At 45.7% G+C, this 18,115-nt stretch overlaps 2 protein-coding genes across 2 annotated transcripts; both read right to left on the bottom strand.

The window, feature by feature from the left end:
• Nucleotides 1–190: 190 nt before the first annotated feature.
• On the bottom strand, nt 191–7,043 carry PSMC3 (proteasome 26S subunit, ATPase 3). Its single transcript, XM_058806235.1, has 12 exons — nt 6,804–7,043; nt 6,630–6,710; nt 3,912–4,037; nt 3,057–3,161; nt 2,900–2,962; nt 2,306–2,443; nt 2,041–2,184; nt 1,659–1,807; nt 1,063–1,159; nt 775–920; nt 527–608; nt 191–406 (listed from the first exon to the last, which is right to left on the bottom strand). The coding sequence occupies exons 1-12, from the start codon at nt 6,828–6,830 to the stop codon at nt 296–298; spliced, it is 1,269 nt and encodes a 422-aa protein (XP_058662218.1). The 5' UTR covers nt 6,831–7,043; the 3' UTR covers nt 191–295.
• Nucleotides 7,044–7,209: 166 nt separating this feature from the next.
• Nucleotides 7,210–16,814, bottom strand: RAPSN (receptor associated protein of the synapse). The gene is made up of 8 exons (XM_058807615.1): nt 16,596–16,814; nt 13,539–13,877; nt 12,169–12,327; nt 11,746–11,844; nt 11,527–11,649; nt 8,908–8,961; nt 8,137–8,336; nt 7,210–7,402 (listed from the first exon to the last, which is right to left on the bottom strand). Exons 1-8 carry the CDS (start codon nt 16,809–16,811, stop codon nt 7,330–7,332), a joined length of 1,263 nt encoding a protein of 420 aa, XP_058663598.1. The 5' UTR covers nt 16,812–16,814; the 3' UTR covers nt 7,210–7,329.
• Nucleotides 16,815–18,115: the final 1,301 nt, after the last annotated feature.

Here is an 18,115-nt window from a genome sequence, read left to right as displayed (position 1 = left end):
TCACAGTACACTTACTGCACTATAGTCTCCTGGTCCTCATGAGGAAGTATCAGAGCAGGGTTTAATCCAGTGCTAATTGGAGGAGGGTCCAAAGGCAGCATGGTGGGCACAGTGCACAGGAGGCTTTTAGCCTGCCTTTACACAGATGTAGAACCACCAAGCAAGGGCGACAGCCCCAACACATCAGGGATTTGTTTTTAAAGGGAAAAAATGTTTTATTTTTTCCAGACAGAAAGTGTTACAGTCCAGTCTATTCATGTCCTCTGCCAAGGCAACAACCTTGACTGGGCAGGGATCAGGCATAGTACTGCAGATTGGCTTTTTTCTTTGCTTGAACCTCCAGGATTCCTTCCATGTAGTCCTCGTGGGTGAGCTCTGTAGCTCCACGGCGGAGGGCAATCATCCCCTGCCCAACGAGACAGTATTTAGAGAGGGAATGCGTGCACCACACCAGTTCCAAATAGCTGCTCCATTCTAGCTTTCACATTCCCTCCCATCAGTGCTATTCCTATGGAGGAATACTTACCGCTTCGACACACACAGCCTTGCACTGGGCTCCATTGAAATCATCTGTGCAGCGAGCCAGTTCCTCATAGTTCACGTCAGGGCTAATATGAGCAAATGGTAAAAAAGTCTGAGAACACGTACCAAATAGAAAAAGCAACGTAGGGAGTTTCCTCAGCCCCACAGTGAGCTCCCAACAAGTGACTGCCAACCACTTCTCAGCCCTGAGGTACCATCATAAGTGACAAAAAGAGCCCCAGAAGGCCATACCTGACATTCATTTTGCGTGAATGAATCTGCATAATTCTGGCTCTGGCCTCTTCATTAGGCATTGGGAACTCAATCTTCCGATCTAATCGTCCAGAGCGGAGCAAAGCTGGGTCCAAGATATCAACCCGGTTGGTTGCAGCGATCACCTAAGTAGAAGTAGGATCATCAGTGGGAGCACCTGGAAGACAGGCCTCTTCTCCCCAAAGATTCACCAAGCTTCTTCCCTGGACATTGTTTGCCCTGATAGAATGCCCTGGACCTCAGCAGCACTCCCTGCTAGCTCCCAACCTTGACTTGTGTGTTGGGCTGGAAACCATCGAGTTGATTAAGCAGCTCCAGCATGGTCCTCTGCACCTCCCGGTCACCGGCCTTCTCACTATCAAACCTGAGGGGAAACAAGAGTAAAACCATCAGTATGAACCTGACCACCCTGTCCCTATGTTTTTAATCACATCAAAACACAGAATTACTGTAGTTCACGCTCCTTGGCTGAGGTGTTCCAAATTTTTCCTTGAAACTACAGTTCTACCATGATGAGGACTGCAACTAGAATAACTGTCTGCAGCACCTAAGACTTATTTAGTCCTTACAGCTGAATAGGGCTTATGCTGTCCAAGCCTACGCAGTAATGAGGGAGAACATCTCCAGGTACCTGCTGCAGTGATCAGAAAATAGTTTTATACAGCAGGAGGCTATCAGACAGATCCCAAGTCTAACAAACTTTGCTCCTGAGCCCAAGGATTGTGGCAACTGCTATCCATCTGTGACTTTGTTCACACTCTCTTTCTGAGTAAGTCATGCTTTAAAAGGCTCTGCTTACACACACAGGCAAAGGAGGCTGCTAGGCAGCTCCCAAGAACTCTATAACATGGACTACAGCTCACCTTTTAGTGCCAATTGCATCCAGTTCATCAATAAAGATGATGGAAGGAGCTTTTTCCTTCGCGAGAGCAAAAGCGTCGCGTACCAGCTTCGCTCCATCGCCAATGAACATCTGCACAAGCTGTGGACCTGCCAGCTTCAGGAACGTGGCCTGGGAGGTGAAAGAGAATCAATCCTAGGCCTCATTTCACAATAGGGCCACTTCTGAGTACTATAAGAAGCCGTTAATAAAAACAAGCAAGGAAGCAAATAGACAGGAAAATCCCAGCCTTTGTAATACCAATTTGTGTGTATAACCCTCTTCCCCCGGAGGTGTTCTTACTCTTTGTCAGGTACTATTCTACTATTCTCTTTGTCAGGTACTATTTCACAGGTTCCTTTTACCTTGGTCTGGGCAGCACATGCTCGAGCTAGAAGTGTCTTCCCTGTTCCTGGAGGCCCATACATAAGGACTCCTTTGGGTGGCTGTATACCCAAATTTTCAAATTTCTCCTTATGATTCATCGGCAGGACAATGGCCTCCACGAGCTACAACAAGAGAAAAATATTAATACCCATTCTTCTCCACAGATCCAGGCTGCCTGCTTTTGAGTTCGAAGTTAAAAGAGGCTGTCCACAGTCACAGCAGAAACTATACATAAAGTATCACCTCTTGGATTTGTTTATCCAGCCCCCCGATGTCACTGTACTGCTCGGTGGGCCTCTCATCCACCTCCATGGCCTTCACTCGTGAATCGTACTCAGTAGGCAGAGTCTCCAGGATCAAGTAAGAGTCTTTGTTCACCCCCTGTAAACACAAGTCCTTCGCTTTTAACAGGTTCCCTCAGATAGCACTTAATAAACATGCAATCAAAGCTGATTAACTAAACCTCAAGGATGCAGGAATAACCAGCTTTGACACAGGCATTCATCAAATCACCCCAGCTTGGCAGAGTGGACAATGCCACAGTCACATTTTAAACAAGTGGTCCGGTTTATTTACAATAAAAAGACAGGGTTTAAAAAACTTACTAAGTAGTCTCTAAGCTTTCAGCACCTAATTGTATGTATAAAAGACACACACCCCAAACTGCTTTTCTTTACTACAAACAGTAGTAACTGAGCCCATAATACCTATCTATGAAAATTTTAGTAGAGAATGATCTTGGGGAAATCTGGACAGATTTGTCTTCTTTCTTAAAGGTAAGACATACGCAATTTTCTGGCCACCATCATATCCAACTATCACAATAGAATCACTCACCACCAGATCTCCAGGCTTCAACTTCTCAGCATCAACCAACCCAATAACAGGCAGGAAATATGTCTGTAAAAAAGAAATCAAAGTGAGCAAAACCAGATGTACTGGGAGAAGATCCTCTGCATCACTCCTCACATCGGGTTGGGCACATGGCTCTTACCTGACGTGTAGAGGTCTTGATGACAGCACACTTGCCCTTTCTCTGGGAATCCAGGTCAATGTTTGCTCCATCCTCCTCCTGGTCATTTGGGTCAACATCCAGCAGCTGAAAACCAGGGTGAAAGAGTTCAAAACAATGTAACCAGGCTAGCAGGATGATCCCAGGATTAATGCTTCTAACATACATGCAGTAGAAGAAATGAAACTTTTCATCATCCATCAGGAGTAAAATCCTGAAAGCATTAAAGCCCTCCTGTAAAAATTGATTTCTTCCTTTCCTTATGAAGCAGCATGCAATAGTGCATAGAAAGATGTTACAAAATTCAGAACAAAGTAGTAGCTAATGGCACTGATTCCTTCTCCCATACAGCAGCTCACATTAAGGCTTAGCTCATTAAGTTTTTAAACAGTAGTACAAAGCAACCCCATTTTTAATAGCAAACTATGAGCATTCTTTTTCCTATTATCAGAATTACTGAACTACAAAAGGAATGTGATAAAGTAACGGAGCCATGGCATTTCATTTGCTGTTTCACAAGTTACAGAGAGCATGTGTCCAATTTCAGATGCTCAAATTTACACTCAGAAGAGCTGTGCCACCCTCTGATGGTTGTTAAGTACAGATGAACAGTACCCAGAGCCTAAAGAATGACCCAGAGAACAAGTGGGCAAGAAACGTGCACTTCCAGTTCACAAATAAAACCAACAAAAAATCCTGAAAGTCCTGGCTCTGGCAGCATTGGTAGTCTGAGAATACTCCAGGTCTTGAATCCCTGATGAGCTCCCTGCCTTTCTCCCTGCCACTATAAATTGCACACACTTCTCATATCACTACGTAAAAGCCCACCACCCTCACCTCAATGACATTGGAGACAAGGTATGGCAGGGTTTTGTTCACTTTGATCTTTTCACTGTTTTCTTTGATCTTGTCTTTCATGGCCTGGAGCTCGTGGGTCACTCTCAGTACCTCACTCTTCATGATCTGCAATTGGTACACAGAAGAAAGAAAAAGGAATAGTGTCAGAAAACTGAGGCAAGATAAAATTAATAGGTTGTTCCAAAAGCAAACCCTTACAGAAATCTAAGTTTGAAGAATAAAGGGAAATGTAATATATAAAAAAAAAGCAAAGCCAGCAAATTAGCCAAAATTTGCTAGGAATCAAGGCTATACAGTCCATTCTGGTCTCTAACTAATCAATAACCCCAAATAATTTCTTCCCAGTGTCACCTGGTAGCCTCAGCCTAATCAATACAGCCCAGATATGGTTTGGTTTGGATGTGATCTTTTAATAAATACAGATACAAAAGTAACTACATACACACACCTATTTCAGTTATGTTTTGCAAGGTGGTTGGAACTAGGTGATCTTTAAGGTCCTTTGCAACACAAAGCATTCTATGATTCAGCCTGGAGAAGAGAGGGCTCCAGGAAGACCTCATGGTGGCCTTTCTGCATTTAAAGCTGTCTTGTAAGAAAGATGGGCACAGACATTTTAGTAAGACCTGTTACAACAGGACAAGAAGGTAAATTTACACTAGATATAAGATTTCTTAATAGTAAGGATAGTAAAACACTGCAACAGGGTGCCCAGAAATATGGTGGTTGGCCCATCGCTGGAAACATTCAAGACCAGGTTGGACAGGGCTCTGAGTAACCTGGTCTAGTTAAAGATGTCCCTGCTCACAGCAGGAGTTGGCCTTTAAAAGTCCCTTCCAACACAAACTATGCTATGATTGTACTAACTGTAAGAAAAAACCTCTAGCAAAAAAAGTTCTGTACGCCCCATCCAACAGTGAGTACATTCACACCCAACAGATGTCTGCAGTGCTGTCTGGCTGACACTGGCAGGCCTTGTCCTCCCTTTCCTGGTGAGTCACACAGTGTGCCAACACACACTTTGTGATCCCCACTGAAGTGACTGGGGCACCAAGAGATCTCAGGAGACCTGCTCACACCTGAACTGGTGTGTGTGAGTCTGTTCAGTGGGGAAATCCACTCTGCACTAAGAAACCATCTTTTAAAAAGTCTTTATGTCTAAGCATAATACTGTGCTGTAACACATTCACAGGACAGAACTGTAACAGGAGCCAATACAGAATCTGTGAAGTAAAAATGCAAAAAAAATTAATAAATTTGATTTAATAAAACAGCCTAGAATATATTAAAGGAAAACTGCCTGAAGGAAGGGTTCTTACAAATATTTTGCAATTATAATGCTCTTACTATGAAATGAAGAAGGCTACTTTTACTCCTTACTGTATTCTGCAGTATAAAAATAAGACACAGATTTCCCTTTACTGTCTTTAAAGAATAATAAAGTACATTAGTAAGTCAGAATTACTTGTGGAGCCTGAAGCAGTATAGGATGAAGTTACCCTATACAATTTATGAAATATTTTATGTCAATAATGCTAACACTGGGCAGCAAACATTCTAAATTTGTAAGTGCTCTTTTATGCAAAACATGTCTATCACAAGACAGGTCTATATGCTTAACATCTCCATGAATGAAGCAAGAGGATGGAATGTTTTCCCCTCCTGTTTGCAGATGACACCAAACTGGGGGCATAGGCTCGGTGTTCAAAGGCAGAGCTGCCACACAGAAACCTTGCAAAAAACGAGGACACATGTAAAGCCCCGCAGCAGGGAGGGAAGTGCCCATTGCAGTGACACATGCTGGTCACTGTCTGGCTGAGGAATGGACCTGGGGGTCTCCATAAGATAATAAACTGAACAGGAGCCAGCAATGTGCCCTGACAGCAAGGGTGGCAAACGGCATCCTGGGCTGTACTATCAGGACTACAGGCAGTAGATGGAGAGAAGCGTTGAGTCCTCTCTATTCAGTACTTTTAGATCCTACCTAGAGCACTCAGTCCAGTTTTGGTGTCCCCCCCACAGAGCAAAGACATTGATAAACTGGACTGAGTTCAGCATAGGGCCACTAAGATGGCTGGGGGCTGGAGCATGGGCCCCTCTGAGGGAGGTGGGTTTGTTCAGCTGGAGAACAGAACAGCTGGGGAAGGAGGCATCAGAGACTGAACCAGACACTTCACAGGAATACACAATGGGCAGATGAAATAACAAAGACTGAAACAGATGCGGCTCAGACTGTAGCAAAGCAAATCTTTATCCTCACGAGGTCTGTCAAGCAGCAGCACTGAACACCCTGCAAAGCGGTGCACTATGTGTCTTTAAAGGCTTTCAAGATCCAACCGGATAACTCTGAGTAGCCTGAGTTATGGCTGATCCCGCTTTGAGAAGGTGTTTGGCCTGGAGGTCTGCTCAAGTCCCTTCCAACCTAAATTACCCAAAGATCCTACCCGACTCAGGCCACAGAACAGACTTCCCCCTCCCCTCTGCCTGTGTAACTTTAGCTAAAGCACCCATGGCTGCGTCGAACAGCCGCCCCCTCAGCTTCCTCGGGTCGATGCTCTTCCAGTGATTCTTCCCTACCTTCGCGGTTCAGTATTCCGCATGCTAACCCGCCCGCCCCGAACAAAAGCAGCACAGAGCTCCCGGGAGGGCGGCCCGGCCCGGCTCCGCTCCCCGGCCCGGCGCGGCCCCCGCCGCTACCTTGATCTCGCTGTCGAGGAGGCGGGTGCGCTGCACGATCTCCTCCGTGGACATCTTCAGCACCTCCTCGCCGACACCGTCCTGCGGGGCACAACGGCAGCATTACCGTCAGCCCGGCCCGCGGCTCGCCCCGGCCCCGCCGCCCCCGGCCCGGCCCGGGCCCCGGCCCCTCACCTCCGACTCATCCCACACCGACGCCATCTTTCCGCCGGCCCGCGGGAGCGCGCTTGGCGCGGCGGGTTCGGCGCGGCAGATTCCGCACTGCGGTTCCCGGCGGCGCGGGGCGGGGGCAGCGCCACGGGCGGGAAGTGCGGCCCGGGGGTTCCGCGCACCCTCCCCTGCCCCGGCGCTGCCGCCGCCTCCCCGATCGCGGCCCCCGCCGCCCGCGGCCGTGCCGAATCTGCCGGCGGGGCGGGGAGCGGCCGGCGGGTCACGTGCCGCCCCCAAACGTGCTGAGTGATGGCGGCGGCGCCATCGCGGGGCGGGGCGGGGCCTGGCCCGGCGCTGGAGGCAGGCGGGGCGGTGTGCCGGAGAAAGCTTTTATTACAGCCAGTGCCCGTACACGGCAGCGAGGGGAAGGGAGGGGGAGTGGGGCCGAGCTGTGAGGCGGTCCCGCGCAGGGGAGGCGAGGAGGGCCCCGCCAGGCACAGCCCGAGGGGGCCCGGGAGCGGCTCCGTCAGTCCCCGCCGGGCCCGGGCGGTCAGACGTAGCCGGGCTTCACCGACAAGCGGCGGCAGTTGGGGCAGCCGCGGGTCCCGTTGGTCTGCAGGCACCTGCAACGGAAGGAGGTCGGGTCAGGGGCGGCTCCTCGGCTCTCGTACACCTCAGAGCTGTTCCCCGTGGCCCTCCCGCCACCGGCAGGGACCGCATCTCCCCCCCCCCCCCCGTCCCTTCCAGGGAGGCACTTGGGCAAATTCCTGTAGAAAAGTCTGTTCTGTACGGCTGGAGACAAGTCCCCAGAGCTCATCGGACATCTCTCACTGCCCAGTAGTTTGATGCTAATTCTGGTGTCAGTGTGAAACTTTGTTATTCTTAGTCTCCTGATTAGTTTTCAGAGTGTTTTGTAACACTCGTGTTTTTTTCTACAGTAAAATGGTGGTGCAGCTAATTTCTTTCATGGCAGTAGCATGATAACAGTCTGAGCAAGTTCTCCACCTCTGTCTGCCACTAGCCAAGGGAGAAAGTGAGGGGACGTGGGAAAAAGACAAACTGCCCCTGGGAATGAAGAACTGATTCCCCAGGAGGAGTCAAATAAGAATTTGTGAATTGAGCTGGCCACCTACAAAGTGAGGACATCAGTAAATAATTATTTAGAGGACAAATGGGAGTGTGATGGATATGATGGCTAAATCTCACCCTCCAAGGCTGAGAGACTTAGCACTGCAAGGGGATCCTGCAAGGCAGACAAAGACCTGGGGAACAGTGTGCATAGGACTGCTGTGGGTTTAAGCAGCTCTTTTCTATGACCAATGTAATGATAATAATTTTAGTGCTTCCAGCTAATTACTTCAAATGGAAGAAATGGGAGCAAGGTAGTGCCTGGAGCTGGTTGTTTTTCTCCCCAATGGACTCTCCACACATGCCGCAGTACAGCTCCATCTCCTCCACACATTCATGGAACTTCACTACGTGGTCACGCAATTCTTGCTGCTGCTCCTTCGTGCGATAGATCCTTTCACACAGGCAGTGAAGCTTCAGCAGGCCGAGCTGCAGGTGAAGGACAGAAACATAAGACAAGTGAGCAACAGGGTGAACACAGACCAGAAACAGGAGTGGGAACACCACAGCCCCATCAGCCAGCTGCAGAAACATCAGCAGGCCTCAGCAATTCTTGTCATTAACCCTTCTTCTTTGTGTCACAAAAGGTAACACGAGGTTTGAGACACTCAGCAGCTCTTCCAGTCCTGGTTTCCCTGAGCTACCCCTGACATACATCACTTTCCTTTGCCTCCAGCCAGCGCACAGTTCAGCAGCTGCTCAGGGCAAAACTGTTTTTCAAGAAGAGACTTCTAATCCTCTAGCTCTCTGTCTGTTTCACACCCCATTTCCACTGCTTCTCATTCTCCTTTGCCAATCCATTGTGACTCCTCACTCATTTTTCAGACTTGCATACTGATGATTATCTGTGCAACTGCCCACAACCAAACACTTAGTGACAAAGCAAATCTCAAACACTCACTGGTTAATAGGAATGCTAATGAGCAACGACAAGCCTTCAATGTTTGACATCTTATATTGCCTGACACAAGACTATGAAGAATGCTGAAAAGGATCCTACCTTGTTCCCTAGTCCCTCTGCCAGCTCCTGTGCCTTTTCAATGCTTTCCAGGGCCTGTGAATTGAGAGCACTGGTTGTTAGTTCTCAGCCAAATATATGAAAACCAGGCTTTTAAGAATGTCCTATTAGAATGATTTAAAAAAAGAGGTAAATAAGTACAGAGTAAAATTTGGATTAACAAGTATCCCTGTAACACTGGAGAATCAAAAAAGCTTTTTTTGGGAGGGTAGATTTCCCTCCCCTACCAAAAGTTAATCTGTAAGAAAAAGCTGGTTTCTGAAGGACCGCAAGTAATGCAAGAGCTGCATTTCTGTCACAGACACTCAGTGTCAGTGTTGGCAGAGGCTGGTCCCCAAGCAGAGAGAATACAGACTTATTTAAACTCAGTCCCACATGCTCATTTTGGGGCTGGGATGGCAAAGCAAGCCTTGTCCCCATCCTACCTTGCAGGCTCAATAATTGTTGGGCAACTTCAATTTCACTTGTACCAGAGGTGAGGAAAGGGATCACCAGCACCAATGCACCACACTTATCCATTTTTTCCTTGCTGTTCATATATCCACCTTGCCTTACTTACACATGGTGTGATGTAGGAGTGTTCTGCTATCCATTTTTAAAATCTGAAGGAAATATTTAGCATAGCAGCTGTCATACCAAATGACTCCCTACTTTCACCTAGATGTCACAGTGTTCCTTGCTGTTCTGATAATTAGTCTCTCTTTTCCAGAGCTATTGAGATCTGCTTCCTTTTTGTCCAAGGGGAAGAAGAGGTCTCCCTTGTGATGCAGTAGTTTTCAGGAGGAACATTATAAAATTTCTACCCTATAATTTGGCATTACTGCTGTTGTAGGAGGAGAGGACCAGATGAGATGCAAAAATGTGCTGTGAATGCAGAGGAGATGGCATTAGACTTGTGGTGGCAGCAACAGCCTAGGATAAGGAAATGTAAGAGAGGGAAGCAGGAACTGAAGGCCAGCAGGGAGAACATAACTGAGAACTGTGCTTAGGAAGACTGTGTACTGAAAATTCCTGAAATTAATGATTGTGAACAAGAATCAAAGCGAAATGTGTGGAGTAAGGGAAAGGATATTGAAAAGTCTAGGGGACAGTTTGTCTTGGACTGCACAAGAATGAGGGCAAGCAAGCTGTGAGCAGCTTGGGAGGATCTGGAATAGCATTGATTATATTACATGCAAATGAAATGGACTAACTGGTGAAAGCGACTGGGAAGATGGAAGAAGCTTGAGCAAAACCAGGGAATCTGCAAGTGGAAAGTTAGCAAATTGCTTTATTAAGTAACTGATACAGGGATGAGTAGCATGAGAAATGGAAACTGGGCCTGCCAAGTTGAAGAACAGGCTTGGGTGAATATTCAGGGATGTGACACCTAAGGAAGTCACATTTGGTCAGCAGACATAAGGTCCCTGACCCAGAAGGGCAGACTTCCCTCTATTGCCTGGAACAGAATACAAGATTCCTTCACTTTCTTCTTCTGTGGGATTTGGTGAGATTAGAATTCTGTGCAAAGCCTGCATCATGTTCTCACAAGTGAGAGCTGCTTGATATCAGACAGTGGCTTGAGACAGAATCAGTGAATGGAAGAGTTTGATGAGTGCTCTGAATATTGTCTTCTGCAGAGGCCTACCTGCTGTGTCCTGTCCTGTTCTTTTGATACTGAGCTAGCTTTTCAAGTCCACGGTTTCTCTTCCCATTGCTAACAAACACGGTGGTTACTTCCTGAGATTGCACAGGGTGTCTCACCCAACTGATTCACTGATGGAGGCACTCTGATGCTGACAGCACCCTGAACCTGTCTAGCTGGACATACTGATGTCTGGGTTGCTTCATTTGAGCTAAAATTCTTGGTGTCTCAATATGAGTGATAAGAGCAAAATTTCACCATATTTAGACCCAACCAGCGTCTTGATGTAGCACTGTGTACAGTTGTTCAGAGCTAGTTCAGGGCTAACCTTTGAGCATTTAATTCTGTGGCTGAATAATGTTCCTGCTATGCAATGTGCTGCATCTAGTGCAGTCTGGATTTTAACACACATACACACTGTCTACGCCTTTTTAGTATAAGTAACTTCACCCCCTTGTTCTATCTTGACTGGTTATCTATCCCCAAATAAATTCCTGCTCTCATTCCTCTGTTTCACATCAGAGTTTACAGACCGTCAAGTTTCTCAAAGAATTTTATGCCACATTTGCCTGCAAAGCACATGGTGGAGCTGTAGAGCTGCCTAAACATCATTAGCACATCAATGAGCTTAGTCATAGAACTAAAAAGTAGGCAGGGGAATCTATTTCAGAGCATAAGGCTTCCTTCCTCCAGTGCTGGTTTCTCAGCATAGAGCTTAAAAGTCATCAGGATTGACTAATGAGGCAATTCTGTAATTTAGCAGTCTGACTCAGAATGCATGTTCCTACCATTAGTAACAAATCCCTGGCTGAGAGAGACCATTCAGAGAAATATAACTCTACCAGCAACAGACCCTGTTGGTAGAACCAAGGGGGTACAGGTCTCTTCTGAACTGTACCCTCTTCTGAACTGTGCAGTACGAGACTGCGCTCTAGTCTTGTCCTACAAACCTGTGTAGAACCAAGTTTGTAACTGACCTTGTCCAGCTCCTTTTGGATCATCCAGCACTTAGTCACTCCTAGCAGCACCTGCACCAGGCCCAGGCGGTTCCCAATCTCTGTCATGATGCTCATGGAAGAGTCATACCGAGGAAAGGCTGTCTGCAGACACAGGGAGGAAAGCAAATGTTTTGCTATGAACTCTTTTCATGCCCTCTTGCTACTCCTCCCATCCTTCCTGGCAGGAAGGAGCTGTACCTGCACGTCCCTGCGACTGCGATGGATATCTGCAAAGCAGAGCAGACACAGTGCTTGCAGCGGCCGGTCACCGTGCTGCAGGGCAATCTTCATGGACTCCTGCAAGAAATTGCCTCTGGTCAGTAGAACAGCCTGTTCCTGTTCAAAACAGCAAGGCTGGGACTTTGGACTCTAGCCACTAAAAGCTCAGCTCCAAAGAAATGGCACCATCTTTTAAGGCAAGGAAAATATTTTTCACATGTTCCTAACCAAGGACCATTCATAGAGCCAAATTTTGAAGCCCTCTGGCTACAGAAACTACAGCTCTAAGACTGGAAGGCAGCAGGAAGATGTGCAGTCACGTGTGAATGGCAGGGTCTCTCTCTTGCAGCGGGGCATGGCAGGATGCCCTGGCAGAGCCCCAGCTGTGCCCCTGCCCCGTACCTCGCAGCAATCCATGGCGTCCGCCAGGCGCCCCAGCTTCCGATAGGCCACGGCCATGTGGTACTGGCTCATGGCACGGTACTTCAGGCTCCAGCCCTTGCCGTAGTCATTCACCAGCTCAGCAGCTTTACAGGGGAAAAACAGGGCTTTCTCATAGTCCTGTAAGGCAACAAGCACACAGACAGCAGTCACAGCAAACATAAAGCAAAAAGGAGAAGGAAAAAGGCCAGCTATTTTTCATTTACTAACACTGCAACAGTTACCAGATTTCTGCACATGTTTAAACTCATGCTGCTCCTCTTCTGTGTGTGCAGTATTTTGGTGGATTTCAAATTGTGAAAGATGGAATTGCCACATACTGAATCCTTATTATTCTCTGCGTTCTAGACACTGGGGCAATGACCCAGGAAATGAATTTTATGTAGTATGCCATAACTTTATTCTGCAGGAACCATTTACCCTCCTCTCTAAGCAAAGGCTGAAAACTTTCTCTGCTCTTACATCATCTTTATTTGTAACATCTACATGTAGCCTTCATTTTCTCTAAACAGTGAGTTTGGATCTCATTATCCATCATTGCAGGAAAGAGGAACTAAAACTCCTGGCCTCATCAAATTCACAAAAAGTAATAATACATTTTAAACATCCTTTTTTTGCATTAAAAGCATGTTAGAAAAAAATCTTATTTTACAATAATTATGTAAAACTTATCTTAATATCTAAAACCATTTTCAAGTAAGTTATATAAGAGCGCAGAAGTGAAAAAATCTTCATATTTTTTTTATTCTCCACAATGCAGAAAGAAAACCACAGATTCTCAAATTTTCTTTCTCCCTTCTTATTTCACATCTGAAAAGTGCTCAGCACAATGTTATTTTCTTTATTTTTGGTCACCACACTTCATGTGATGATCTTCTATGAGTGAAGAAATCAGGACTTTGTGAGAAAAACCTATTTTTTGCTGTTTGTACTAGAAGTTATAACTGGCAAATCACCCCTGTGCTCAGTCCCTGCCTGGTTTTACCTACAGCTGGCTGGCAGCTATTTGCCTACAATAGTGGTAGAAACAGAGAGTCCATGAGTTTTGCCTGCCAGCCCTGTGTCTCTGATGTGATCTTCTTTGAAGCTAAGTTTGATCTTTTCAACACACATATTCACAGCTGCTTCTGCTGTGCTGTGTAAACATGACACTAATCCTCCCATCCTTACTGTGGAGGAGAGTACTCCATTTGGATTTTGCAGAGGGGTTTTAGCTTACAGTGCTCTCTCAGCACTTCCTATAGGAAAGACAAAGGCTGAAATTCACGTGATTTCCAGTGCTTCCCTGAATCTGTGGGGCAGCCACCCTCCTGTCCCTTAGGTGACTGTACCTTTATTTGGGTGTAGAAGTTCCCGAGGCTGCAGCAGACTCGACACTCCAGCATCTTGTCATCGTTGTTGTGTGCGTAGCGTAAAGCTTTCTCAAAGCACTCCAAAGCCTTCTGGAAAATGCTGAGGCCCAAGAAGGCATTGCCCATGCTGAGGCTCACCTGGCCATTCAGCTGCATGCTCACAGTGGTACCCTGCATGTTGAGGCACGTCTTACAGTATGAGATTGTTTTCTGGAATTCACAGAGTTTCTCATTGCTGCGAGCCAGGTTTAGGTAGCTCTCTGTAAGGAAATCTGGGTCTTCCAGCTCCCGTGCTGTGTCAATCTGGACCACTGCAAACTTTAAGTAGAGAAGATAGTGTGTGTAGTTTATTTAAATACAGCTCAAGCTCCCACAGAGTAGCACCCTGTGCTGGAGAAAGAGTCTCATCTCTGAGCAGGGCAGACAAGGCCATCAGCACATGGAGAAGCATTGTATGCACTGAGCAGTTATCTGGAGGTTTAAAAGGCCTATGAAGTCTCAGAAGAAACCTCTCCCTCTCTTCACACAGTCTCAGGGCAGGGAAGATGAACTAGGCTGGCTGTAAGGGGAAAACAGCTGTTAAATGGCCCTAAAGGGAGGCTGGTGAAGCAGGAAACATCTGACACAATGCAGTTCTGTTTTCTTCCACTCATTGTAATGTATCCCACTTTCTCTGGAATTCCTAAGCTATTAAAATATTCTTTTTTCTATTAATATACTATAGTATATTAATAGTATATATAATAATATCCATTATATATCTACTATATATCTAATCTATTAGTATATATATTAATATCTATTAGTATATATAAAATATACATTTTTCTATTAATAGAAAAAAGCAAGCTACTTCTTTAAGGAATTTTCTGCTAATAAATTGCAGTCTTGATCTTGACAGTCTTGGTTCTATAACCTCCAGGATTTGTTGCATACTTTTCTCTTCAATGAAGTCTCTTTCCAGCTGCAAACTCTTCTAAGCAGTAACTCTTTATGTTCTGTGATGAAGCAAGCACAAGCATTCAAGCTGGCTTGAATTAGTATCAGTAGCAAAGGTGGCAATTTTCATTAGACATTATCAGGATTATGGATGGCAAATTCCAAAGGAATCAATTACTTCCTTTTATATTGTGGCTACACATAATAATTTAGGCTACTAGAACATCAACAAAAAACCCCAAACCAAACCAAAAAAACCCCAACAACAACAACAAAGAACCACACACAAACCCCCCCACCCCAAAAACAACAAAACAAAACCACAAAAAACCCCAAACAAACCCCCCAAACATCACCAACCATAAACTGTGTATGTTGGGTTTGTAATCATCTTCTCAGTTCCCATTACAGTTTAGGAAAGCTCCTATGTGGACTCAGTGGTGCATGCTAGCTCATGCTTCTCCACATTCCCTTAATTTTGCACAAGTTCTTCAGTATTTCCTAGTTGCCATAGCCTCTTCTCTTGGTGTGTAGTAATTTTTCCTCTCCAGAAGAGGTTAAGCATCACAGGCCTTCTTAAATTACTTTATATTTCATGCCTTTAATTTTGACTCATTTTCTCCTGATATTTCCTCTCTCAGTGGCTTATTGCTAAAGTTCTCCTTTCTCTATCCTTTGACCAGTTGCTCTGTAAAATCTTCAGTTTGACTGAAGCCATTTTTCCTTCCTAATGCTGCAAAGAACTAAAGTTCACCTTCTCTGATCCCACTTTCTGTTCTCTTCTCAGGTAAAGAATTATGTTTGGGTATACTAAGCTCACTCCTTTGCCTTTTATTTTTTCCCCATGAAGTCTTCAGTATTTCCTTCAGGTAGCTACATCTTACCCTTTTTCTCTTCTTTCTTCCCCAGTCTATCTGTTGTTTTTGCCAGCACCTAATTTCATACCACTTAACAAAATTCTTTGTCTTCAAATGTTTTCCAGGTGTATTAATATCTCTCCTTTCTTCTTCATCTTAAGTATTTGGTTTCAATATAGGGCTTTGACATGTGCATGGCTTTATCAGTGAGGTGTTCCCCTCTCCTCGCTCCAATTCCAAACAGAGCTACCAAAATCTTTTCAATGAGATGTAGACATCCCTTTCACATTTTGTTCTAAATGCTGAATGATGGCCAGTCTAGTAAGAGGCAACCCAAAACATCAGGACAAGGATATCAAAGCCCTTCAGTAAGACCCTATTTCAGGCTGGGATAGCTTCTTAAGACTATTACAACACTCTCTTGCCTTGTCTTACAGATTCTTGAGCTTCCCTCCCAAATGCTGCCTGCTGCTCTCTGTACACATCCTCTTACTTCTCAGATCCACATACCAGCTTCTTTTTGTTCATTTAATTAAACTGTTTATGCTCATGTGCTTGAAACGTAACTTCAGCTGCTTTTTACCGCTCTTCCATCAAGCCCTACATCCTTCCTCCTTTCTTCTATACTGTCCTGGCAACTGGAAGCTGCTCTCTGACCTCAATTGTGAGACATCTGGGATGTCTCAATTACTTCACCAAAACAGCATCTTCTTTTCCCTCTTGTTCAGCCCCCTGGCAAACAAATAATTGCAATTAGAAAACCCCAGTATAAGATCTATTTTAGATATCAGCCAGAAGCTGAACAAGATAACAGACAATGTCTCCACAAGAACGATACTTATTCTACAGAATCCACTTTGAGTTCTCCTTTTGTGCTGACATACAGAATGTAAACAGCTTGTAGTGGACAAAGGCTCTGTTCTCATACCTGCTCCTGTAGCCTGATAACATGGTGTGCCTGTATGTGAGAAATAATCAAGACAGCTTCCCATGAAAAACTAGAGAACTTAAATAACCCAGGAATCCTGATGAGCCAGACCCAGTGAAAAATCATATTCTGTGTATCTTGTGGGCTGGAGCTCTTGGTGAGCACAGTGATCACAGCAGCCCAGAACATGCACACAACAGCTGGTATTTTCTGTTACACACACAGCACCCCCCGCTTCAGGTTCTGCTCTCCAGCCACGTTTCCATCGCGGCTGCGACACAATGGCATGCATTCATCTCCAGTTCACCTTACCTTCAGCATGTCTTTGTATCTGCCCATCTCTGCATGAGCAGTGATGAGGCAACCCAAAACCCGAAACCTGCCAGCAGGATCCGCAGACTTCTCCAAAACCCTCATCCAGACTCGCAGGGCCTTTTCGGTCTGATTAGACTGGTAAAGATGGAGTCCTTTCTCTATCTGTTGCTTTGTCTGGTCCTGACCCATCTCCCATGGATTAAAAAGCCTCATACACTAACCTCTAAGGACAGCAAAAAGGATGTGCTTACAAGAGAGCACAACATAAAATGCCCCACTAGAAGAGGGCGGGTTGTGTGCTCAGAGGGCCCAGAGCCATGAGAGCCCAGCCATGTCAGGGGGCTGGAGCTGTGGTAGGCAATGGCAAGAAGTGGTTGCTCAGCACGAAGGCAGAATCCCAAATCCACTAGGCAAACATCTTTCTTGCTAGGGCTCCATCAGTGCATTCGTCTGCCCAATCCCATAAACAAAGAGCAAAAGCACGACAGGGAGAGAAAGAGAAAAATCTCAAGCCACAGGAGTGAAACTCAATCTGAACAGCCAGTGCTGGTCTCCTCCCCATTGGCTGCAGCTGCTCCTGCCAGTCCAGCTCACGTGGCTCCCAGGAATTCTAGTCAGGCTCCCCAGCTCCCAAGGTCACGGTGCCAACTGCCCACCCCTGCCCGCCGGTATGCAGCTTATAAATACCCCAGGGAGAGACAATTGACTGCAGTCACAGCCTCGGGATGCCTTGGCTGTCTCTTTCCTCTCTGGCCATCTCCTTAGACAAGCACTGCTGGTGGTGGGCTAGTTTGGGAGGAAGCAGACTCAGGTAGAATAATAGCGTAGGAAAAATATATGTCTTAAAAGTCAGGTGTGAACAAGGAAACTTCAGTGTGTACACACGTAAATATATCTTATATGTATTTATGTATTACATTGTTGCAGTGTTACACTTGCAACAATGTACTTGATACTTTGCTAGGTATGAAATCAGTCTCCCTTCTGAGGACCCCATTGGCATCATGGACTGTTTTTATGGACATAGGTTGGCTCTGTCACAGATTTGCTGCAAATACACCTCTGACTTCCTAATTTTAGGACAAGGAGCTAACCATGGTGAAAACCTGTGTTCTTGACTGAATGTTGCTCCCTGTCATCAGATGAGTGTGGCAGTCCTCCAAAAGTTTCCAACAGAAGTTGTCAATGGCACTGCTTAAGTTCTGCATCCAGAACTTGATGATCTTTAATGATGAATAACAATAAAGACACAGAACAATAGGTATCTGCACTTTTTGGTTGCAGGAGAGGTGTTAGCCCCATTAAAAGATAGCTTTATGTCTCCCACACTCTGTTGAAAAAATCAGACTGGTTCCTCTAAGAGTCACATTTAATACTCTCACCAACGTGCTGCAGCCTTGGTGGTTCAGAGATTTATTCAGTCCTTCTTAAGAACATACACCAAACCTGGGAGGAGGGGGGCAGGTGGAGAATGCTACAGGGATATTGAATGGTTTTCAGATGCAGAAGTTCCAGGA

Source organism: Ammospiza caudacuta, chromosome 6, assembly GCF_027887145.1.
Source record: "Ammospiza caudacuta isolate bAmmCau1 chromosome 6, bAmmCau1.pri, whole genome shotgun sequence".
Lineage (NCBI taxonomy): Eukaryota > Metazoa > Chordata > Aves > Passeriformes > Passerellidae > Ammospiza > Ammospiza caudacuta.
Note: the sequence above shows the minus strand (reverse complement) of the source record. Positions and strands in the feature narration are given on the sequence as shown.